General features: G+C 43.6%; 1 protein-coding gene across 2 annotated transcripts in view; it reads right to left on the bottom strand.

Moving 5' to 3' along the window:
• LOC112218086 (tubulinyl-Tyr carboxypeptidase 2-like) overlaps positions 1–25,698 on the bottom strand; it is a 40,938-nt gene that overhangs the window by 9,277 nt on the left and 5,963 nt on the right. For both annotated transcript variants that reach the window (XM_042300760.1, XM_042300761.1), the window contains 5 exons: positions 22,739–22,827; positions 22,023–22,079; positions 21,485–21,559; positions 16,923–17,304; positions 14,925–15,043 (listed from right to left, as the gene is read on the bottom strand). In XM_042300760.1, the coding sequence (XP_042156694.1) occupies positions 14,925–15,043; positions 16,923–17,304; positions 21,485–21,559; positions 22,023–22,079; positions 22,739–22,827 (722 nt within the window). The remainder of the gene's footprint in view (positions 1–14,924; positions 15,044–16,922; positions 17,305–21,484; positions 21,560–22,022; positions 22,080–22,738; positions 22,828–25,698) is intronic.

Raw genomic sequence — 25,698 nt, 5'->3', positions numbered from 1 at the left:
CTCCCCGCTGATCCTCAACACTGGGGCCCCACAAGGGTGCGTTCTGAGCCCTCTCCTGTACTCCCTGTTCACCCACGACTGCGTGGCCATGCACGCCTCCAACTCAATCATCAAGTTTGCGGACGACACAACAGTGGTAGGCTTGATTACCAACAACGACGAGACGGCCTACAGGGAGGAGGTGAGGGCCCTCGGAGTGTGGTGTCAGGAAAATAACCTCACACTCAACGTCAACAAAACTAAGGAGATGACTGTGGACTTCAGGAAACAGCAGAGGGAACACCCCCATCCACATCGATGGAACAGTAGTGGAGAGGGTAGCAAGTTTTAAGTTCCTCGGCATACACATCACAGACAAACTGAATTGGTCCACTCACACAGACAGCATCGTGAGGAAGGCGCAGCAGCGCCTCTTCAACCTCAGGAGGCTGAAGAAATTCGGCTTGTCACCAAAAGCACTCACAAACTTCTACAGATGCACAATCGAGAGCATCCTGGCGGGCTGTATCACCGCCTGGTATGGCAACTGCACCGCCCTCAACCGTAAGGCTCTCCAGAGGGTAGTGAGGTCTGCACAACGCATCACCGGGGGCAAACTACCTGCCCTCCAGGACACCTACACCACCCGATGCTACAGGAAGGCCATAAAGATCATCAAGGACATCAACCACCCGAGCCACTGCCTGTTCACCCCGCTGCCATCCAGAAGGCGAGGTCAGTACAGGTGCATCAAAGCTGGGACCGAGACTGAAAAACAGCTTCTATCTCAAGGCCATCAGACTGTTAAACAGCCACCACTAACATTGAGTGGCTACTGCCAACACACTGTCAATGACACTGACTCTACTCCAGCCACTTTAATCATGGGAATTGATGGGAAATGATGTAAATGTATCGCTAGCCACTTTAAACAATGCTACCTTATATAATGTTACTTACCCTACATTGTTCATCTCATATGCATACGTTGATACTGTACTCTATATCATCGACTGCATCCTTATGTAATACATGTATCACTAGCCACTTTAACTATGCCACTTGGTTTACATACTTATCTCATATGTATATACTGTACTCGATATCATCTACTGTATCTTGCCTATGCTGCTCTGTACCATCACTCATTCATATATCCTTATGTACATATTCTTTATCCCCTTACACTGTGTATGACAGTAGTTTTTTTTGGAATTGTTAGTTAGATTACTTGCTCGTTATTACTGCATTGTCGGAACTAGAAGCACAAGCATTTCGCTACACTCGCATTAACATCTGCTAACCATGTGTATGTGACAAATAAAATTTGATTTGATTTGATTTGGTACCCTCTCACCATTACGGATAACAGAAGAGGTTAGAAATTTGGGGGGGTATGATAGTTATGGCTCTGTAACTTTCTCATTCATCATTAGACACAATTCATTCATGATTATCCATAATCATGGTAGCATCCACATTAATATAGAAGAGTTCAGAAACATATTCTACTCTTATTTACAATCAACTTTATTCCAAAATGACACAATACATTGTTTACCATTCATTTCTATTGGGCAACAACATCATCCGAAACACAACCAAAAGAAACTGCAAATGCATCCAACAAGTTTGTAGAGTCACAAACTTGATGTAATCATTGCATGCTAAGAATATGGGACCAAATACTAAACATTTGACTACTTTAATACACAAGTGAATTTATCCAAATACTTATGATACCTTCAAATGTGGGGACTAGACACATTAAGTTCTTTCATTTCTAAAGGACAAAACAGATCATTAAAACACCCTCAAATAAAAGGTGACATTCTGTACTGTTGCCTCATATGAAACATTTAATCTCAAATCCAAAATGCTGGAGATTAGAGCCAAATGAAAAGTTTTACCATCACTGTCTAAATAAATACATAGTGTGGCTTCCCGAGTGGTGCAGTGGTCTAAGGCATTGCATCACAGTAATAGCTGTGCCACTAGAGATTCTGGGTTCGAGTCCAGGCTTTGTTGCGACCAGGAGCCCCATGGGGCAGTGCACAATTAGCCCAGTGTCATCCGGGTTAGGGGAGGGTTTGGCCGACAGGGATGTCCTTGTCTCATCGCGCACTAGAGACACCTTTGGTGGACCGGGCACACTGCACGCTGACACGGTCGCCAGGTGTACAGTGTTTCCTCTGACACATTGGTGCAGCTGGCTTCCGAGTTAAGTGGGCATTGTGTCAAGATGCAGTGTGGCTTGGTTGGGTTGTGATTCGGGGGATGCACGGCTCTCGACCTTTGCCTCTCTCGAGTCCGTATGTGTAACGTCTGCTTCCAACTCACACTCTCAAACAAGTAGATCCCCTCAATGCAGCCCACTTTCCAGCTCACACTCTCAAACACATAGATCCCCTGAACACAGCTCACTCTCCAGATCCCAATCACCTGAATTCTAATCACCTGTTCACACACCTGTATGTCATTATCACACACTATTTAGTTCAGTTTGGACCCCATCATTGTGAGGAATTGTTTGTTTGTGACACTTCTATTCGGAGCGTTGGGTTTCATGTAACTTAAACCTCCTGTGTATGATAGTTTTTGCCTGCCTCACTATCGACACCTTTTGCCTATCGGATTTCCTGTTATGAACCTATTGCCTGATCCCCCGGACAACGCTACTAGCCTTTTCCCTGCCTGTACTGTTTCCCTTTTGAACCTCCTGTGTATGACCTTCTGCCTGCCCCTGGACCCAGCTACGTGCCTCCTCCTGTGGTCCTTTGCAATAAACACCTGCTGCGCCCTGTCCTTGAAACCAGCTCTCTGTTTCCCCTCGTGTTCAATACAGATAAGGAGTTGCAGCGATGAGACAAGACTGTAACTACCAATTGAATACCACAAAATTGGGTAGAAAAAGGAGTAAATAATAAAAATTACATAAAAAATGTACATTTAAATAAATACGTAGTGCATAAATGCACACACACGCGCGTGCCCACAGACACACACATACCAGATGTCAAAGAGGTTTCACCCTCAATGTCAAATTACAATACACACAAACATAACCCATGCATGACAAAAATCCAACACTAGGCTTTGGATTGCTGGGCTGAGCTATGACTTTAAAAACATATCTAGTCAATCTGAGCTGGGCTGTACAAGGGTGATTACTAGAAGGCATCTCTAATGTATGTAGATCCTCCTCTCTATGTCTGTGTTCCCTGAATAATGTTGTAGCTGCTGCACCGTGAGCCAGCCCCAGATCCTATTACAGCCTCAGCCTGCCCTCTGCCAGCTGAGAGGACACCAAACCAGGCCAGGAGGATGAGTAAGAAGGCTCTCATCTTACCAGATAGCAACAGGGCACTGTGGTGTGTGTGTGTGTGTGTGTGTGTGTGTGTGTGCGTTAGAGATGCGTGGGTTGACTCATAACCCGGAGGCTCTGCTGTTATATCCAAGGGGCGGGTGGGTTTAGGATCATGAAACATTGTGTGGATGAAGGGTGGGTGGGTTGAATAAAGAGAAAACAATACCTACAAAAATCCATAAATGTATCATTCTTGTGCAATTTATATCTATTGGCAACATTGAGATTTTTCTTTCATTAGTGTGTAAGCAGCTTTAGGGCCTAACTCTACGTGAGCCAAATAGCCTCATTGCCAAATAGCCTACTCGCCAAATAGCCTCATTGCCAAATAGCCTACTCGCCAAATAGCCTCATTGCCAAATAGACTACTCGCCAAATAGCCTACTCGCCAAATGCTTTTGGGAATGGGAAGAAAAAGTTAACATCGATCCACTGAGGCAAAAAGGGCAATGTTGGAGTTTAATTCAATAAGAGAAAAGCTGTGAAATGGAGAGTTGAAAATAAAGAGAAGGGAGGGCTAGAAAAGTCATGTTTGGTAAATATTTGGTGAAGTGGTAGAGGATGATAGCAGTGCCGGCTATGTTATGTATGATGATTGTGAGCTGCTATGCAAATTTGACAGTCACAAGACGGGGACTTAAAATAAATAAAATTGTATTGGTAGCATACACATATTGTGCAGCTGTTATCGCGGATGTAGTGAAATACCTATGTTCCTAGCTCCAACAGTGCAGTAATAACGATACAAAACAATACACGCAAATAACCCTAAATTAAAAGAAAGGAATTAAGAAATAGGTGTTTAGCTTGTCCGGGAGCAAGGCATCTGTGTCCGCAACGTGGCTGCTTTCCGATTATAATCTGTGACTGTTTGGAGTCCCTGCCACATACGTCTCTTGTCTGAGCCGTTGAATTGCGATTCCACTTTGTCTCTGTACTGTCGTTTGGCTTTTTTGATTGCCTTATGGAGGGCATAGCTGGTCTGTCTGTATATGTCCATGTTCCCAGTCACCTTGCTGTGGTTCACTCTTTCAGTTTTGCACGAATGCTACCATCTATCCAAAGTTTGGATAAGTTATAATAGTCATAGTGGGAACAACATCCTCAATGCACTTGCTGATGAGCTCAGTCACAGAGTCAGTGTAAACGTCAATACTTTTCTCAGAGGTAATCCAGAACATATCCCAGTCTGTGTGATCGGCCAATGGCAAATGGGTCTATGGCACGTATATGGAACTGTAGTCTACTGTTTGTATTTGCATTTATTAAGGATCCCCATTAGCTGCTGCCAGTTACTCTTCCTGGGGTCCATCAACATTAAGGCAGTAATATACAATACAATATTACATGACATTACATTTCATAACACTTTTCACAACACATTAAGTACAGTTCAAGTCGGAAATTAACATACACTTAGGTTGGAGTCATTAAAACTCGTTACGCAACAGTTTCTTGTTAACAAACTATAGTTTGGCAAGTCGGTTAGGACATCTACTTTGTGCATGACACAATTCATTTTTCCAACAATTGTTTACAGACAGATTATTTCACTGTATCACAATTCCAGGGGGTCAGAAGTTTACATACACTAAATTTGACTGTGCCTTTAAACAGCTTGGAAAATTCCAGAAAATTATGTCATGGCTTAAGAAGCTTCTGATAGGCTAATTGACATAATTGAACATTTCAATTGGAGGTGTATCTGTGGATGTATTTCAAGGCCTACCTTCAAACTCTGTGCCTCTTTGCTTGACATCATGGGAAAATCAAAATCAGCCAAGACCTACGAGTGTTTTTTTTAGACCTCCACAAGTCTGGTTCATCCTTGGGAGCAATTTCCAAACGCCTGAAGGTACCACGTTCATCTGTACAAACAATAGTACACAAGTATAAACACCATGGGACAATGTTCTGTCTCCTAGAAATTAACGTACTTTGGTGCGAAAAGTGCAAATGAATCCCAGAACAACAGGAAAGGACCTTCTGAAGATGCTGGAGGAAACAGGTACAAAAGTATCTATATCCACAGTAAAATGAGTTCTATATCGACATAACCTGAAAGGCCGCTCAGCAAGTTGTGTCAAAAAAACTAGTTGGATATAGGGGGCGCTCTTTTAATTTTTGGATGAAAAACGTTCCCGTTTTAAACAAGATATTTTGTCACGAAAAGATGCTCAACTATGCATATAATTGACAGCTTTGGAATGAAAACACTCTGACGTTTCCAAAACTGCAAAGATATTGTCTGTGAGTGCCACAGAACTGATGTTACAGGCGAAACCCAGATAAAAATCCAATCAGGAAGTGCCACATTTTTTAAAACCGCCTCATGCTAATGACTCCTTATATGGCTGTGAAGGAGCTAGGAGTCAGCTTACGTTTTCCACGTTTTCCCCAAGGTGTCTACAGCATTGGGACGTCTTTTTAGGCATTTCCATTCCGGTCGATTTCCAAGCATGATGAACAAACGGGAGCTATTTCACCTACAAAAATAATCTTTTTGGAAAAAAGGAACATTTGCTATCTAACTGGGAGTCTCCTGAGTGAAAGCATCCGAAGTTCTTCAAAGGTAAATGATTTAATTTGGTTGCTTTTCTTATTTTCGTGAAAATGTTGCCTGCTGCCAGCAGAGCTAGCATAGCATTATGCCATGATAAACTTACACAAATGCTTGTCTAGCGTTGGCTGTAACGCATATTTTGTAAATCTGAGATGACAGTGTTGTTAACAAAAGGCTAAGCTTGTGTTTGAATATATTTATTTTATTTAATTTGCGATTTTCATGAATAGGAAAAGTTGCGTTATGGAAATGCGCTTGAGGCTATGTTTACGCTCCCGGATACGGGATTGCTCGTCGCTAGAGGTTAAGGACAGCAAAGTCAAGGTATTGGAGTGGACATCACAAAGTCCTGACCTCAATCCCATAGAAGATGTGTGGGCAGAAATTAAAAAGCTTGTGCGAGCAAGGAGGCCTACAAACCTGACTCAGTTACCCCAGCTCTGTCAGGAGGAGTGGGCCAAAATTCACCCAACTTATTGTGGGAAGCTTGTGGAAGGCTACCCGAAACATTTGACCCAAGTTAAACAATTTAAAGGCAATGCTACCAAATACTAATTGAGTGTATGTAAACTTCTGACCCACTGGGAATGTGATGAAATAAATAAAAGCTGAAATAAATCATTCTCTCTACTATTATGACATTTTGCATTCGTAAAATAAATTGGTGATCCTAACTGACCTAAGGCAGGGAATTTTTACTAGGATTAAATGTCAAGAATTGTGAAAAACTGAATTTAAATGTATTTGGCTAAGATGTATGTAAACTTCCAACTGTATGTTCCCTCAGGCCACTACTGTTCTGCCACATACAGTCAGTATCTACAATACAAAATCCATGTGTGTGTAGAGTGCGTGTGTTAGCATGTGTATGTATATGTGTCTCTTCACAGTCCCGGGCTTGTTCCATAAGGAGAATTTGTATCTGTTTTCTAAATCTGATTCTACTGCTTGCATCAGTTACCTGATGTGGAATATAGTTCCATGTAGCCATGGCTCTATGTAGTACTGTGCGCCTCCCATAGTCTGTTCTGGACTCAAAGCCAGTGGCAGGCCATTAGTAAAGATTGAAAAAATGAAGGGGCCTAGACAGCTTCCCTGGGGAATGCCTGATTCTACCTGGATTATGTTGGAGAGGCTTCCATTAAAGAACACCCTCTGTGTTCTGTTAGACAGGTAACTTATCCATAATATAGCAGGGGGTGTAAAGCCATAACACATATGTTCCAGCAGCAGACTATGATTGATAATATCAAAATCCGCATTGAAGTCAAACAAAATAGCTCCAACAATCTTTTAATCATCAATTTCTCTCGGCCAATCATCAGTAATTTGAAGTGCCATGCATGTTGAATGCCCTTCCTCATAAGCGTGCTGAAAGTTTTTTGTAAATTTGATTTTATAGAAAAGTATTGACTGTTTAATGCACCGAACAATCAATTTCAATGCTGATTGGTTGGCTATTTGAGCCACTAAAGTGGGCTTTACTATTCTTGGGTAGTGGAATGACTTTTGCTTCCCTCCAGGCCTAAGGGGACACACATTCTTGTTGGCTTAGATTGAAGATATGGCAAATCGGAGTGGCAATATCATCCGCTATTATCCTCAATAAATGTCCATCCAAGTTGTCAGACCCAGGTGCCTCGTCATTGTTTATAGACAACAGTCATTTTTTCACCTCTTCTACACTCCACTTTTCAAAATTACAATGCTTGTCGTTCATAATTTGGTCAGTTTTTGTATTTTTGTGTATAGTCAGCATTTGTTGCTGGCATGTCATGCCTAAATTTGCTAATCTTGTCAATGAAAAAATCATTGAAGTAGTTGGCAATATCAGTGGGTTGGTGATGAATGACCCAACTGAATCAATAAACGAGTTTGGCTTTTTGCCCAAAATTGAATTGAAGGTGCTTAAAAGCTTATTACTGTCATTCTTTATATCATTTCACTTTGTTTCATAGTATAGAGGGGTTAAATGGAAACTGAAATCTGAACACTAACTATTGAGTATGAAAAAAATTTAAGTTTAATAGCGTGTGACATTACAATGCCCGGATGCCATACTAATTGTGGCTTTGTGACAACAACTGCTCAATTTAATATGGGGATGTGCTACTGAAATCAATGAATAGTAGTAAACCACGCAATTGTGCATGACACATTATCAGTATGCAAAAATATGTTTTATAGTATGTGAATTTCCGAAAATCTAATATGGTTTAAATGCCAGGATGTTATACTTTGAATTCAATGCACACTTTTCCACAATGCATTGGAAGAGGTGTACTGCGAGTGATAGACCCTTGTTCTCTTCAAGTAGCCAAACAACAAAACTAGGCTACTTAATTGTGAAGACGCCGAATAGCGAAGCTTCTGCGGTGGTGTTCAAATGTATGCTCAGTAGTTTTTGTTCTCCTTAAAATGATCACAAGTATTGCATCGTAGGCTACATCTTAGAAAACAGATTTTGTATTATTTTTTACCCAAAGCGTATTTCTGCTTTCTCATTGAAAAGTGTTTCTTGTTCTCCTGGCCTTCGTCATAGCTTTTAAACAAAATATTAAACCATAGTTTTACATCTGAATGTGTCTGCACCGGGGACTCGGGATGTGGCTGCGTTATTGATGTCACGTTAATCAGGCCTTTTGATTTCAACATATGGATTGTTTTAGTTTTGTTGGTTAGGCTACATAATTCATTATTTTATTTGTTGATCAAGCAGTTATTCTGATCTCGTTCCCAATGATCAGTGCTTTAAGTTTATTACGGTCCACGTTTTCCTTTGCAATAGCCTTTTGACTTGAACATTTGAAAAGTTTTGGTGTGTATACTAGGCTATTTGATTTAATGTATATATGTTACAGCACTTTGGTTTCACTAATAAATATGTTGAAATGGAACCAAATGATCTGTTTCTGTCTTCAGTCCTTTTTAAATAGGATAGATGGGCTATAGGCTGAGGTATAGGTCAAATGTGATAGTTTGCCTATAACCAGCCTGAGTAGGCCTATAACTCTATTCTATTCAGAGTTTCGAAAAATGTATCGAATTGGCAATTAGCTATTTTCAGGCTGATCAATGCAATGCATGTCTGTTGAATTTTGGTATGTTTTGTGGTACGCTAGCAATGTTCCCTCTAAGCTGACGGTGTGCGAGCAGTAGAAATAGCAGCCCCCGCAGAGAAGCATGAAATTGAACTTCACTCAACTTTCTGGAGTTTTCCCCCTTAGTTAACACTATCACAATTTCCCTTTACTGTGGGAATTGTGATCGAATCAACGCAATATTAGCCACTTTCAATGAAACATACCGAAACATATGCATATTGCATTGACAGGCATGACCTGTACTCCACACAGACCAGTGCGGCATAACCAATCAGAGCAGACCTGAGATTTGCTCAGTGCCGAAAAAATAAGGTCTGTAGAAAAATAGGCCAGTCTGTAGAGGTGTCATCTTTATGGTCTAAGGCACTGTATCTCAGTGCTTGAGGCGTCACTACAGACACCCTGGTTCAAATCCAGGCTGTATCACAACCAACCGTGATTGGGAGTCCCATTGGGCAGCACACAATTGGCCCACCGTCGTCCAGGTTAGGGGAGAGTTTGGCCAGTGTAGTCCGTCATTGTAGATACAAATTTGTTCTTAACTAACTTGCCTAGTTAAGTAAAGGTTACATTTAAAAAAAATCTGCATCATGAAAGCTGAAAGTATTTCAACCACATAAAATATGCATCCAAGCCGAACTTAAATCTTATCAGAAATATATTGGGTCGTTTTCACAGCATTGTATTTCCTTACAACTGGTCAAACTGATATCATTTGGAAACTTTGTACAGAAAACTTTTCACATATTTATTTTTTTGCATTTTCTCCTCGGTCCCTAATGTCTTTGCAACGCGAAAGATGCAGAGATGAAAGAGAGAACTCTACCGACATTATTCTGGGGAGCAAGGGTTTATTTAGTCTTCTAGGGAAACATATACTGACAAGAGACGCTACACGTATCTAATTATAGACAAGTTGACTAACAAACAGCCTACCAAAATGTTGGAAATTATAAGCAGGAACATATCTAAATTAGCCAAAAAATCCTGCAATCCCTGTAAAAAAAATCATTCCGCTCTCTCTGTTGCCTACAGCACATGTTCTATACTTGCGTGTTAGGGTCAGGTGCACATATAGTCGGGCGGTTGCGGATGGGTTATTAGCAATTGCGGGAGGGTGCGGGTGAACAAACAGCTGACCCACGCACCACTAGAGTGCGTGTGTGTGTGTGTGTTAATTTGTATCAACAACTTCAAAATCTAGTTTGGTTTTAAATAAAGTATCAGTGAGAGTGGATGAGTCTCTCTTCCAGCCTCTATCTTGTCAGAACCACTCTAGCTTGACAACACTTCCAGTCCTGTTTCTCTGTCTGTGTCTCTGTGAGACACACTCAGTCAATAGCGAACTTAAATATAGCCAAGAGGAATTATGAGAGTCCATGCATAAATCCCAGGATGCCTTCTGCACAGGCTTGAGGAAGAAGTTGTCCTTCACCAAAGATCTACGATCAGATTACACAAGCCCCCTTCCTAACCTTAACCAATCGAGGATGAGACAATTTCTGATTTGGGGGGGATGGGAAAGATCTTCTACATTCCACAGTGCAAGTATCCCAGCAGCCTCTCTGTTAGGGCAGGATCCTCCATCCTGAATCCTCCAACTGTGCTGGTGATTGATAATAGGAGAGGACACTTCCCTTCTATAACACACACTCCTCTGGGCTGACTGGGGCTTTCAGATGTTGTCAGCAGAACTTCTTCCTCCCTCCCTCTGCTCGGCACGCTGTCATAATACTGCTGTGCTGTCAGAATGGACCGTCAGCCCAGCCAAGCCGCTGAGTTAGGTCCTCCATCACAACACATACTGTGGTGTACACTCACGCGTAGGCTACATACCACTGGAATGCACATTGCACACATTCACTCCTTCACCCCCACACACATACTGAAGCTAGTGTGCTTCCACGTTAACTCCAACTTAACCATGAGCTGTTCACCCAGATCAGCCAATGTCAGTATCTACTCTAGTGCTGCTGCTCAGCCCTCTGTTTCCTCTAACTGGCTGCTGCAGCTGATAAGAATATGACAGACTGAACTCTTCCTGAACTGGAATCTTTAGCCAGGAAGCAAGGCAGGAAAAGGGGCCTTAAGGATAAGAGAAGAGCAATCGTCTACAGTAAACATCTAACTTTCTTAACTCCTTAACCCCTTACACTCGTGGGAATTGGCCTATGTGGATAGTGATAGATTGAATGGTTTCTTACAGACTAAATCTTAAATTCATATGCATAACAATGGTAGCAATTGAATGGGAACAGTTTGAAGGCAATGGGAAAATTATTAGACCAAAGGTGAGTGCACATCAGTTCACCTGACACGACACTGAATCCAAACATTGCCCGGTTGATTTGATGTGCATTTTAAATTGACTGTACTTTTCGCCTCATTTGTTGATAATATTCTGGATACATCCAGTAACATGATTAGACTATTCCTGGAAAATGTGCGGCAAGTATTCTTATTCCTGCCAAAACCTGCAATTTTCAACCCGTATATGGGTACCAGTGTAAAGGGTTACAGTCAGCAACTTCAGTAAGTGTGTCAGGGTTCCATGCCCAGCTAGCACATAACGTTATGAGAACCATATCTTTCTTATAGCTTGGTGAAAGCCTAGTTGTCCTATGGTTATTTGCATACAACCTTCCTACAATGTTCTGGGAATGGTGCAAGATAGTTGCTTGGCTTTGGAACATTCAGCACATTTAAGGAACTTCAAAAATAATAATTTTCTTGGTATTTCATTACTTTAACAGAACGTTTCATAAAATGTGAAACATGGTTACATTTAATTACATTTTTGGTAATGTTCTAGGAACGTTCTCCAACTGGTTTGACATTGGGAATGTTCTCAAATAATTCAGAGAAGGTAAAGAAACAATGTTCTTCTGTGGGAATTTCAGTTCTTCAGCATAATGTTTTCTACAGGTTTCCTCGTGATTCTAATTAAAGTAGTGTTCTCAGAACGTTGAGAGAATATTAAGAAACAACATTATTCTGCGGGAATTTCAGTACTTCAGCATAATGTTTTCTGCAGGTTTCAGGATTGTTCTACTTAATGTCATGTTCTCAGAACATTAACAAAACTTTCCATAAAAACCACAAGAAAACATTAGTAACGTTCAAAGAATGTTCATAGAATGTTTAAAAAATACACTGCTCAAAAAAGTAAAGGGAACACTTAAACAACACAATGTAACTCCAAGTCAATCACACTTCTGTGAAATCAAACTGTCCACTTAGGAAGCAACACTGATTGACAATAAATTTCACATGCTGTTGTGCAAATGGAATAGACAACAGGCAGAAATTATAGGCAATTAGCAAGACACCCCCAATAAAGGTGTGGTTCTGCAGGTGATAACCACAGACCACTTCTCAGTTCCTATGCTTCCTGGCTGATGTTTTGGTCGCTTTTGAATGCTGGCGGTGCTTTCACTCTAGTGGTAGCATGAGACAGAGTCTACAACCCACACAAGTGGCTCAGGTAGTGCAGCTCATCCAGGATGGAACATCAATGCAAGCTGTGGCAAGAAGGTTTGCTGTGTCTGTCAGCGTAGTGTCCAGAGCATGGAGGCGCTACCAGGAGACAGGCCAGTACATCAGGAGACATGGAGGAGGCTGTAGGAGGGCAACAACCCAGCAGCAGGACCGCTACCTCCGCCTTTGTGCAAGGAGGAGCAGGAGGAGCACTGCCAGAGCCCTGCAAAATTACCTCCAGCAGGCCACAAATGTGCATGTGTCTGCTCAAACGGTCAGAAACAGACTCCATGAGGGTGGTATGAGGGCCCGACGTCCACAGGTGGGGGTTGTGCTTACAGCCCAACACCGTCCAGGACGTTTGGCATTTGCCAGAGAACACCAAGATTGGCAAATTCGCCACTGGCGCCCTGTGCTCTTCACAGATGAAAGCAGGTTCACACTGAGCACATGTGACAGACGTGACAGTCTGGAGACGCCGTGGGGAACGTTCTGCTGCCTGCAACATCCTCCAGCATGACCGGTTTTGAGGTGGGTCCGTCATGGTGTGGGGTGGCATTTCTTTGGGGGGGCCGCACAGCCCTCCATGTGCTCGCCAGAGGTAGCCTGACTGCCATTAGGTACCGAGATGAGATCCTCAGACCCCTTGTGAGACCATATGCTGGTGCGGTTGGCCCTGGGTTCCTCCTAATGCAAGACAATGCTAGACCTCATGTGGCTGGAGTGTGTCAGCAGTTCCTACAAAAGGAAGGCATTGATGCTATGGACTGCCCGTTCCCCAGACCTGAATCCAATTGAGCACATCTGGAACATCATGTCTCGCTCCATCCACCAACGCCATGTTGCACCACAGACTGTCCAGGAGTTGGAGGATGCTTTAGTCCAGGTCTGGGAGGAGATCCCTCAGGAGACCATCCGCCACCTCATCAGGAGCATGGCCAGGCATTGTAGGGAGGTCATAGAGGCACGTGGAGGCCACACACACTACTGAGCCTCATTTTGACTTGTTTTAAGGACATTACTTCAAAGTTGGATCAGCCTGTAGTGTGGTTTTCCACTTTAATTTTGAGTGTGACTCCAAATCCAGACCTCCATGGGTTGATAAATTTGATTTCCATTGATAATTTTTGTGTGATTTTGTTGTCAGCACATTCAACTATGTAAAGAAAAAAGTATTTAATAAGAATATTTCATTCATTCAGATCTAGGATGTGTTATTTTAGTGTTCCCTTTATTTTTTTGAGCAGTGTATATTCTTTCTATTCTCAGCATAAACAAAACTCTCTCTATCCTCTATCTTGTTAAGTGTGTTCAGGAATGTTGGCTGCTCCCACTAATTGGCCACACCTGATCTTAATGAGTGCTTGCTTCCTTTGAAATGGGGTCTGTTTGAATAGACTCAAAATTAACAGCATTGAATGTGTAAAAAAAAACATGGCATGCTAGCTCCATCCTGGTGGCGCAGTGGACTAATTCCATGGATAGAGAACAGTAGATCATAGGTTGGAATCTCACTGACGACGTGCCACAATAAAGAAGAAATTATGCTTAGGCGTTATTATTATAATGCCTAAGCAAATTAATTTTCATTAGTCCTATATGTGCTTGAAGTTCAAAACCGTTAACCCAAATTAAGTTAGCAGTTATTAAAAGTCTCAATTGAAACATTCAGTGAATGTTTTAAGGGAGTTATTCAAAAACCTCAAAATAACCTATAATTTCCCTTCTCACAACATTAATAAAAACCTCTCAGGAAAATGTTCAGGGAACCATAGTACAACGTTTTCAGAACCTCTCTGCAACCTTAAAATTAACATTCCCAGTTAAGGCTACATCTCACTTCCATTCTCAGAACGTTTAATAAAACATTCTGATTTACTGGTCAGGAAACGTATGGCTTCATTCCCGGAACCAATGGAAAACCAAAAACTTACGTTCCCACAACTTTCAAGGAACCACATGTGCTAGCTGGGTGCCCTCATTGATATAAAAAGAGGATGAAAAACATAGCATAGACACACTGCCAATTCATCTCTCTCTAACATCATAGCGTCTAGCCAAGAAATCAAGATGGGATATTGAGAGGTTTTATAGTTGTGATGATCAACAGTTGATATGAATTATTAATCTCACTCATGCATATCCAATCTAATCTGCTTTAGATTCATTTACTTTTAATTAAAAACCTGCCCAACTTTCAATTAAATCTCTAAGAAAAGATTTAAATGAACTCAAACCTCAGGATTCTTGACTATAAAACATTAAACTAATGATATCCAGGAAACTTTCTTCAAAAGTAACCTGATGTGAACTCTTCCTAGTTGTTAGGGAGGGTTGAGATGTTAATGTAAACCAATCTAAGAAAGGCCATTCCCCCTTCCACCTTTTGTCTCAGTGATGCTAATAACCTAAGATTGATCCCAAGGATACTTACGACTTGTCTCTCCGGTGGATGTGGCGTCTTTGGGGGCTGCTCTGTCGGCGGTGGGGGGAGAGAGACTTGCCTCTGGTCCGTTCTTTGATGGGAGACTGGGCACTCGATGACTTCAGGATCTGAGATAAAACAACAGAGGAATACTTAGGAATCTAATGTATAAGATCCGATTTGAGCTGCAGTTTCTTTACTGCAAGCTACAGGAGGAGTTGCATTCTGTTTATCAATTAGCAGGCATGTTCACCATTCACTGGGCCCATTTGCCGCAGGCCATGGAAAGGGAAATGAAAAGTTCCACTTCAATAAAAAGAGCAGTTGAAGAAGTTAACTTTTAATGACACAGTTGGATTTCAGGGACATAGTGAGTAAAGGCGCCATCTGTGAATCAATGTAGGGAGAAGAGGAGAGGGGATGACGACACTGTGGGGAGTGGAGAGACTTTGGAGAGGAGAGCCGAGAGTGTCTCTCTTCATTAGTAAAAACACTAACAGACAGTAATGAAGACAGCCTCCCAGGCAGTGCCCTCATTAACGTGATGATACCCCATTAACCCAATCAGCCCACTAGTCAACTCCCTCTGCAAACTCAATTACCCACGGGCTCACACCGGCACATATAGGCAGTTTTTAGGCACACACACAGGCAAAAACACACAGGCACACATGCACGCAAGCACACACACACACACACACACACACACACACACACACACACACACACACACACACACACACACACTACAGGGGCACTGAAAGAGAGACTAACATATTACTAACATCCACTGCTTGGTTAGCAGAATTCGAGTTTCAGGGTCACCCTGTCCTGGTAGAAACCTAATGAGAGCTCACTGCTGACGGACAGTCCGGAGGAGACTGGAGAATAATTATGAAAAGGATTTCCTGGAACGAACAAACAGGAAGCAGCTCATATTCCGTGCTCCAGAAACCACATGCAGCTGAGAGCATAGGCAGGATGTTAGTCATAAGATTGGTGATAGACATAAGGATGTGTGTGTGGTAGCGGGGGAGGGTTATAGGACAGACACTGCTCTGCTATACTGTATAAAATGCAAGCTCTCTGTCTGTGTTGTGCATAGAACACACACTAGAAGAATTTCCCAAATAGCCTCTGAGCATTTTCACTGTAAAATTATTCCTAGATTGATTCATTCAAATGAGAAAAGTGTTTTTACACTAATGTCCCTATTACTAGTTCTAAAAAGGAAAAGGGTAGTATGTGAGTTCTTCAGCTTCCAGAAATACGGTAATATCTATATATACACTGACACATTTTCGGTATGTATGTTAACTATGCACAGCTAACGAGAGGTCAAATACAGAGGTTAAGGCTGTATCTCCAGCGCTGGGCAGCTGGGAACACATGACCTACATTTACTGTTGCTGTGATAGTCAGCCGCACCATCTTACTACCATCCCCCACCAACCACCACGCTACAGCTGAGTCAGATGAATCTGGGAGACGTGGTCCAACCAGCCAGTTTCTCTGTCTTCTCTGTCTCTCTCTCTCTTCCACTGAGGGGAACTCTGGCCCTAATTATCCCTGACGGTTCATATTACACCCATTGCCCCTCCGTGGTAGCCGCCCTGGTTTCAGACGGGGAACAAAGGGGGAATTCCATGACATGATGCCGTTCCAGACGGAAGCCAAGCCAAAGCAACACAAATGAGTTGAACACTCCCTCGGGGATGACCTCGGGTCAGTCGACTAGAGAGCTTATCTATTGTGTTGAACATTTTCAACCTAACAGAGTTCAAAGGTGCAGTATACTGTACCCTACAATTAGGTGTATTGTTCAAAGACTTGTGAAATATAGTATTTGGGCATCCACGGGGTTACATACAGTGTTGTAGATACTAAACGGGGGAAAATGTATGAAAGGAGGGCAGTGAGGCGTCGAGTAATCAAGTTTGACACATATGCCCTCTCGTGTCTGCCTAGAGGAGAAAAATGTGAGAAAGTAGGACAACAACATGGCACCTTCATCCTCATGTCTCGGCCATGTTTCTCCAGCTCCTTCCTCATGTCCTCTCTCCCCAGGCGGGCGGCGTTGAGCACCAGGTACTTCCACTCGATGGGCTGGAAGACGTGCGGGTCGTGGGGCACGTACAGGCCGATCTTCACCTTCTTCAGCGTGTGCTGGTAGCGACGGTACGAGTCCTCGAACTCCATCACCAGCTCGCTGAGTGTGCGGAAGGTCAAGGCCTTGTCCATGAGGTCTTGGCGGCGGCTCATGCCCAGCGTACCATAGCGTCCGTTGCAGTAGACGCCCAGCACCACGTGGTGGAAGTGGTTCCCTGAGAACTGGGTCTTGAAGCTGATGGGGAAACGCTCCACCGACGTCAGCCCGTTGGTCAGGTATCTGGGGTGACCATGGTCAAGGACGTTAACTGGCATCATTAGCAACAACAACAGTTTCAGGGAATGTAATGCTGTCTACTGAATGGTTGTAATTATATACACAGAAAGAGAAAGCAAGCGAGCGAAAGAGAGAAAAGAGAAAGAAAGAAAGAAAGAAAGAAAGAAAGAAAGAAAGAAAGAAAGAAAGAAAGAAAGAAAGAAAGAAAGAAAGAAAGAAAGAAAGAAAGAAAGAAAGAAAGAAAGAAAGAAGAAGGTAAAAGCTAAAGCATCATGGTTAAAGGGGTTAGCATCAGTAGTATAATCAACAACAACTTTTCAGAGATAAATACTCCCTAATAATCGCCTGAATGGGGATCACTTGATGTTTACGAGAGAGAGAGAGAGAGAGAGAGAGAGAGAGAGAGAGAAGGTCGTATCCAAGCCAATGTTAAGCCCACTCACAAATTCATTATATTATTTCCAGAAACTCATTAGCTAACTGGCATTGGCTGTTTTAATAATGGAGAAGCAGATTTAGCAAGAGTGGCTTGTCTTTGAACCCAAACACAGCCACACTCACTATATCTCTAAATCAAATCAGCTAATGGAGGGAGTGAATGAGAAGGTTTGGAGCTGACAGGTTTAACATTCATTATATCAGTTTCATTACAGCGGACAGACTGTAGTACATCTCTGCACATCATAGGATGGGATACTATCACAAAACAGATACATTTCTTTCAAACAAAATTTGAGGATACAGTATATGCATATTTCATTCGAAAGTAGCCAGACACTCAAAGACTGTTATTCCTAAAAGTCCCAAGAATAGCTGTGGTGTCCTAACGTGGCATCTAGTGTCTCACACAATGCACACCAGGCTAGCCTCTCCCTGGGGCTTATACTCTGTATGTGGCTCCCCAGAACTCTTATGTAACTGGCCTGTGGATCCACTGCAGCGTGGCTGGGCGGCGCACGATGCGGCAGATTGGACAAATCTGGCCTGCCCAGGAGAGAGGGGGGTGGAGGGGGACACGGCAAGCTTGGAGATGGGTTATCTGGGACTGTCCAGGTCCCGAGGCAGTAGAGGCACTACAGTGACACACACAAGAATAGGAAACTCCACTGTGTGTATCAGTGACCTTATGACCAGTAAAAAGCAACTGGCAGCCCCACTGACTGGCCTGAGAAAGGGTCAATCAGATCAGAGTTTGACCCACTACCAACCATTAGCCTCAGCAGTACTGACCTCATCATCATCCAGACATATATTATGCATCTATGATCTCTGATCCACTCATCCGTATCATCATCAGTAATGTTGTCGTCTCATGTTTTCAATAAGCAGGCTGTTTTCGCTGCACCCTCACTCTGCAGTGTGTTGTGCAGTAACAATAACACAAGCTGGCTGCTACTGTGGTTGAGATAATACATTGGATCTGAGAGGGGGAGCACATTTCAGCATCAACTGACTGGTTTGTGGCTTGGCTCTGTTTCCTCTCAGCTACCAGCAACCATCTATTTGTATTTCTTATCTCTCCACACCAAGCCCTCTCAATGGCCAGAGCGCCTGTCCGTCATCTTCACATCCCGCCCGCCTGCCCACCCCTAACATCACAGCACTGTACTTTCATTAAATAATCATAGGGGCCAGCCGACCAGTTTAACAGGTGCAATGGGGATTCCCTTCCACAACATACATAGTTAAAAGGCATCTTTGTAGCGTCCGTGTACGGTCACGAGTCATGTTTCACAAGCAAGATGCCTGTAGAGAAATATTCACAGAGGAAGCCTCAACTAAATAAAGTGGGCATATCCCATTTGAAGAAGAGAGCTCTTAAGGTTTGAGAGAAGAGTGACAGGTATTATTTACGATCACCACAGGACAGGAAGCACCATGAAAGGAGGTTATGGTAGTTGACATCAACACTTTGATCAGTTACACTCTGTTTTCCCATGAGAAACAAACCCAACGTTGGGAGAATACAGACAGACAGCAGAAGTAATCACCCTCAGAAAGCATACTTTTGTTTTTTCACAGAGTAGGGAGCGCAGTGCGGCGGCGGATGCAGAACGTTGGTGTGATTATTCATTGAGGCGGCAGTTAGAGCAACAGAAAAAAAGAAAGCCCCTCTGTCCTCCCCTGTGGTAGCTGAGTCTGTCTACACTGTACACACATACTGTACACACACACACACACACAGAGAGTCCCCCCATTGCCTCTACTTACTGAATGCCCCATTAACTAACTACAAAAATATCACATATTACCAATGATGCAAGGCATGTGATCCACCCCAACCCCAATAGTAGCATACTTCCTCTTATCTGCCACCAGGCAAGAGCTCTTTCCATTACCTGGGAAGGATTATTGTTGCCATAGAAACCAAACCAAGTGACGTATGACTATAAGGCCTGTGTTTACTAGCTCCAGCAGTACTGGCTCATGCTGCTTTAACACCTGAGCTGGGAAAACTCCAGGGAGGCGTTGCAAATATTAATGACACGCCTGTTAACTGCCCCCTAAGCCCTTCTCCAACAGAACAGCATATCTCTAGGTATATGACAAACACTCTGTCAGTGTTTGGAAGATTAAGATACATGCTTGCTCGGTTGCCATGATGCTGTGTGTGGAAGATGGCCCATAGTAAATATGATCCACGATGCACCACTGTTTGGTCAAGAGGAGGGTCAGCACTTTAGTAAAACCATCTGCTGCCCCTCTTGTTTTTTAAAACCAAATATCTATCATTAAGTGAAAGGCGAAACCAACTGGCAATAAACATCTAAACATTCTGCTGGGACAAGACTGCCATTGACCCCTGATCCAGTACATTCACTGTTTTCTAAAGTATTAAATGATATGTCCTCATTCACCCTAATTATTTGACGTTCCCCGCAACAGGCAACAAGAAAAAATCTGTTTAAATGTGTGACAATAATAAGAGCATACATAGTTCCATTACAGATATGTCCAAGACCTGATGAAATGGAGTTATTCTTTTAAAAAACAAACATAAACTCTGTTTCTCCTCTCTGCGATAAGCATCTTAGGCTACTGTACTCAGAACCTCTTATCTGTAGTAGAGGAATCTGCCTTGCTTGGGAACCTACTAATGCACCAAGTTACTGGAGGATTCAGCTCAACACAAAGACAAGGCTGTAGTAGTTGATCTGGAAGGAAACATAGGTTGTATCATAAGAAAACACGAGTGTACAACACTCCATCTACTAAACCATTCACAGAACAAAACTAAGAGCCATGCTGTAACAACTGAGTCTCTAATTTTCTCACTATTATCTGAACATATCAACTGGTTCTGTATCTTAGCATACAGCTTGGCTGGCTCTTTCATCTAGGAGACCGGAGAATGTCTGTTGCAAGTCAAAGCATCATTGAGCTTATCATCTTTGTCAATGAGGGTTTAACAGGTTTGGTCTCACCTGACAGACTTGGACTTGAGCCTATGACATCCCACCGGGCAAAAACTGGCCGAATAAACATTGTTTCCATGTCACTTCAACCAAAGAATTCAATGTGATGATGTTGAAACAACATGTAAAACTGATTGGATTTGGGAAAAGTATTTAACGTAAAAGAATTTGGTATTTTTAACCTAAATCCAATGACATTATGACATTTATTTAATTATTTCATATTGAATTCAAGTTAGTTGACAACTAAGCCAACTGTAAATGAACACTAGATGTTGAACTGACGTCTGTGCCCAGTGGGATAAACCGAGAGAAAAGCCTGTCAAGTCAACAGACACAACAGACAATGCCTTTTTCTTCATGAGACCAGCCTGCAGTTTTGGCTGAGGATAAACCTGTGCCCCTGAGAAAGATCAGGCTCGGACGTGACAGTAACCGTTTGTGAAGAGGCCCAGCAGCCAAGCCGCTCTAAATGGCAATGTGAGAGACGCTGCAGAAACTTCGCTCTGCCTGCCTATATGCTAGGAGGGAGGTTCCGCTTTGAACTTTCAGACTCGTGCTTCCTAGCAACAGGGGTATCTGTGAGTCTTACTGGCCTAAGGGGGAATATTAAAGGGAAAGGGTGTACCTCGTCAGTCGCACAACTGAACGTATCTAATTGATTTCAGGGGTTTCATCGGGCACCTCAGGAACCTGAAACAGATCCGCTCTAACTCCCACTGGTTAATGTGTATCTCTGACTGTGCCTACAGGCAACGAAAGGATACATTCCAAGGATGACAGCTTCAAGGCATTTGATTGGAAGAGATTCCCTGATCATTTCTCTCGCAGTCTCCATCAACCTGAAAGAGAACAAAGATGATTGTAGTGAATATTCTTGTTTCATACAAAGTCCCCTTTGGTGCCTTATACAAACAATGACACAATGGTGTTATTCAAACAGGATAACAACAGACCCTGTTTGATTGACTTCAAATGTGTCAAGTACAAGCCAAGTACACTAATGAAAGCACCATCTTCTACATACGATAACCCCTTTTACATATTTTCGATAGCACGTTAAATGTCCTGGCTGTCTTTGCAGAGTACATGCACATAGCATGTGTACTGTGGGTAAAGGAAACAGCAAGAGGCAGAGGACAGCTATTTTCAACATATGAACTGGCCTATATTCTTCTACAGACAAATGATGTTGTCTCACAGAGTAGTGGGACCTCTCTTCTGGCTCGGTACAGTGGCAGACACAGTAAAGACAAACACGAACCAATTGAGATACCACAGACACGGCCTCACAGCCACACTTACCCACACAATGGTCTGGTCTTCCTTATCTCAAAGAACTGTGTTCCTGTGTGATTGTATCTGACAGACAGTTAAGGGGCATTCAAAGGAGTCTGCAATTATTTACAACGGCTGGGCGAGAGGGGAATGGTGATGTTTCTGATATCAGGTTGATGTAATTAATCTATTGTAGGCTAGAGGTTTATGAATATCCGAGAGAAAAAAAACTGTACCTCAAAGACCTCATTGATTACATTTTTCCCCCCCTCACTGTCATGTGTCAAGTCTAACTGAAACGAATTTGAAAACGATGGCTACTCTCCATCTGAATGTGTCTCCTGCAGTTAACAGAGTGAAGACTATAAAGTACTGTGACATTATTTACAGACCCACGGAGCACCTGTGGCTACAGTATGGCAGTTGGTGCACCTGTAGCTACAGTATGGCAGTTGGTGCACCTGCACTCCCCTGGTTACAATCACAACAAATTAAGCCCACCTGAAAACGTTGACACAGTGTTAGTTAGCTAACACACTGCATACATACTGTGCAACCCCCAGGGCTCCAGAGTGAATTAAACAGTGTGAAATGTGTCACGGATCTGCAATGAGCTATAGGAGGACATTGTGCCCTAAAAGGAGCTGTGGTTTCTCTCTTCTCAGCGTGTTCTGTGAACGGGGGATGAGAGGAGGATAAGGGAAGGGAGGTGGCAGGTTGAGTGCTCGGCAGGGAAAGGATACTGCAGTGTCTTCATGTAGTTCTGGATGGCCAGCAGCCAGGCAGGGACAGACATGGAGGGCTTGAAGTTGGGGACCGATGGCACAGGGTGCTGTGGGATGACAAAGAAAGACTATGTTAGATTGATCTTGGTGGTGGTGGAAACATAAACATGTGGCAATATTGAAGGCCTTCTACTGTACAGTCATTGAGTCAGTCAGAACCAGAAAAACAAATGAGTGTGTGTGTGTGTGTGTGTGTGTGTGTGTGTGTGTGTGTGTGTGTGTGTGTGTGTGTGTGTGTGTGTGTGTGTGCGCGTGTGCGCGTGCGCGTGTGCGCGTGTGCGTGTGAAGGAAGGTGACCCAGTAGACTAAACGCTATGTAATTTCCTCAGGGTTGTTTCTCTTCTCAACAGAGCTGTTAAACAGAGCTTATCTGAGGAGTCTGGTGTCATGCTGAAGACAAACTGTTTAGCCCTCTGTCTCAGTCACACAAACTCTACTATGCTCTATTTGGAAAGCCTGAGGTAATGGATCAAACTAATGACAGAGTACCATGCCCTAAACCCAGAGGGAAGACATTTCCTTTCCAGGATATTAGTAATTCTAGTTAGTCATTGTTAGGTCTGTTTCTCTGATCAATCAATGGCACACACACACACACACACACACACACACACACACACACACACACACACACACACACACTGATCCTTTCAACCAGGTTTGTGTAGTATCTGACTCAACAGAGAACAATACAGCCACTGGATCAGCCACAGGTACAGAGAAAGAGGGTGTGAGAGAGATAGCAAATGTGTATATTTTGTGTGGACAGGAAAAGAGAAACCCAAACCAATCAAGGTGAGATGAGAGGATAAGATAACCCCATACCAATCAAGGTGAGATGAGAGGATAAGAGAAACCCAAACCAATCAAGGTGAGATGAGAGGATAAGAGAAACCCAAACCAATCAAGGTGAGATGAGAGGATAAGAGAAACCCAAACCAATCAAGGTGAGATGAGAGGATAAGATAACCCCAAACCAATCAAGGTGAGATGAGAGGATAAGAGAAACCCAAACCAATCAAGGTGAGATGAGAGGATAAGATAACCCCAAACCAATCAAGGTGAGATGAGAGGATAAGATAAACCCAAACCAATCAAGGTGAGATGAGAGGATAAGAGAAACCCAAACCAATCAAGGTGAGATGAGAGGATAAGATAACCCCAAACCAATCAAGGTGAGATAGGGATCATCAGCCTTCCACCCCCTACAGATAGATCTCATCAGCCCTCTACCCCCTACAGATAGATCTCATCAGCCCTCTACCCCCTACAGATAGATCTCATCAGCCCTCTACCCCCTACAGATAGATCTCATCAGCCCTCTACCCCTACAGATAGATCTCATCAGCCCTCTACCCCTACAGATAGATCTCATCAGCCCTCTACCCCCTACAGAGAGATCTCATCAGCCCTCTACCCCCTACAGATAGATCTCATCAGCCCTCTACCCCCTACAGATAGGGATCATCAGCCCTCCACCCCTACAGATAGATCTCATTAGCCCTCTACCCCCTACAGATAGGGCTCATCAGCCCTCTACCCCCTACAGATAGGTCTCATCATCGCTCCACCCCCTACAGATAGGTCTCATCATCCCTCCACCCCCTACAGATAGGTCTCATCAGCCCTCCACCCCCTACAGATAGGTCTCATCAGCCCTCCACCCCCTACAGATAGGTCTCATCATCCCTCCACCCCTACAGATAGGTCTCATCATCGCTCCACCCCCTACAGAGAGGTCTGATCAGCCCTTCACCCCCTACAGATAGGTCTCATCAGCCCTCCACCCCCTACAGAGAGGTCTCATCAGCCCTCCACCCCTACAGATAGGTCTCATCATCCCTCCACCCCTACAGATAGATCTCATCAGCCCTCCACCCCCTACAGATAGGTCTCATCAGCCCTCCACCCCCTACAGATAGGTCTCATCAGCCCTTTATCTCCTACAGATAGGTCTCATCATCCCTCCACCCCCTACAGAGAGGTCTCATCATCCCTCCACCCCTACAGATAGATCTCATCAGCCCTCCACCCCCTACAGATAGGTCTCATCAGCCCTTTATCTCCTACAGATAGGTCTCGTCAGCCCTCCACCCCCTACAGATAGGTCTCATCAGCCCTCTACCCCTACAGATAGGTCTCATCAGCCCTCCACCCCTACAGATAGGTATCATCAGCCCTCCACCCCCTACAGATAGATCTCATCAGCCCTCCACCCCCTACAGATAGGTCTCATCAGCCCTTTATCTCCTACAGATAGGTCTCATCATCCCTCCACCCCTACAGATAGATCTCATCAGCCCTCCACCCCCTACAGATAGATCTCATCAGCCCTCCACCCCTACAGATAGATCTCATCATCCCTCCACCCCTACAGATAGGTCTCATCAGCCCTTTATCTCCTACAGATAGGTCTCATCAGCCCTCCACCCCCTACAGATAGGTCTCATCAGCCCTTTATCTCCTACAGATAGGTCTCATCAGCCCTCCACCCCTACAGATAGGTCTCATCAGCCCTTTATCTCCTACAGATAGGTCTCATCAGCCCTCCACCCCTACAGATAGGTCTCATCAGCCCTTTATCTCCTACAGATAGGTCTCATCAGCCCTCCACCCCTACAGATAGGTCTCATCAGCCCTTTATCTCCTACAGATAGGTCTCATCAGCCCTCCACCCCTACAGATAGGTCTCATCAGCCCTTTATCTCCTACAGATAGGTCTCATCAGCCCTCCACCCCCTACAGATAGGTCTCATCAGCCCTCTACCCCCTACAGATAGGTCTCATCAGCCCTCCACCCCCTACAGATAGGTCTCATCAGCCCTTTATCTCCTACAGATAGGTCTCATCAGCCCTTTATCTCCTACAGATAGTGGTCTAAGCTCTCGCTCATCACACAGGCTAATTTAAAAAGCTTT

The sequence above is a fragment of the Oncorhynchus tshawytscha genome, linkage group LG18, assembly GCF_018296145.1.
Source record: "Oncorhynchus tshawytscha isolate Ot180627B linkage group LG18, Otsh_v2.0, whole genome shotgun sequence".
NCBI lineage: Eukaryota > Metazoa > Chordata > Actinopteri > Salmoniformes > Salmonidae > Oncorhynchus > Oncorhynchus tshawytscha.
Note: the sequence above shows the minus strand (reverse complement) of the source record. Positions and strands in the feature narration are given on the sequence as shown.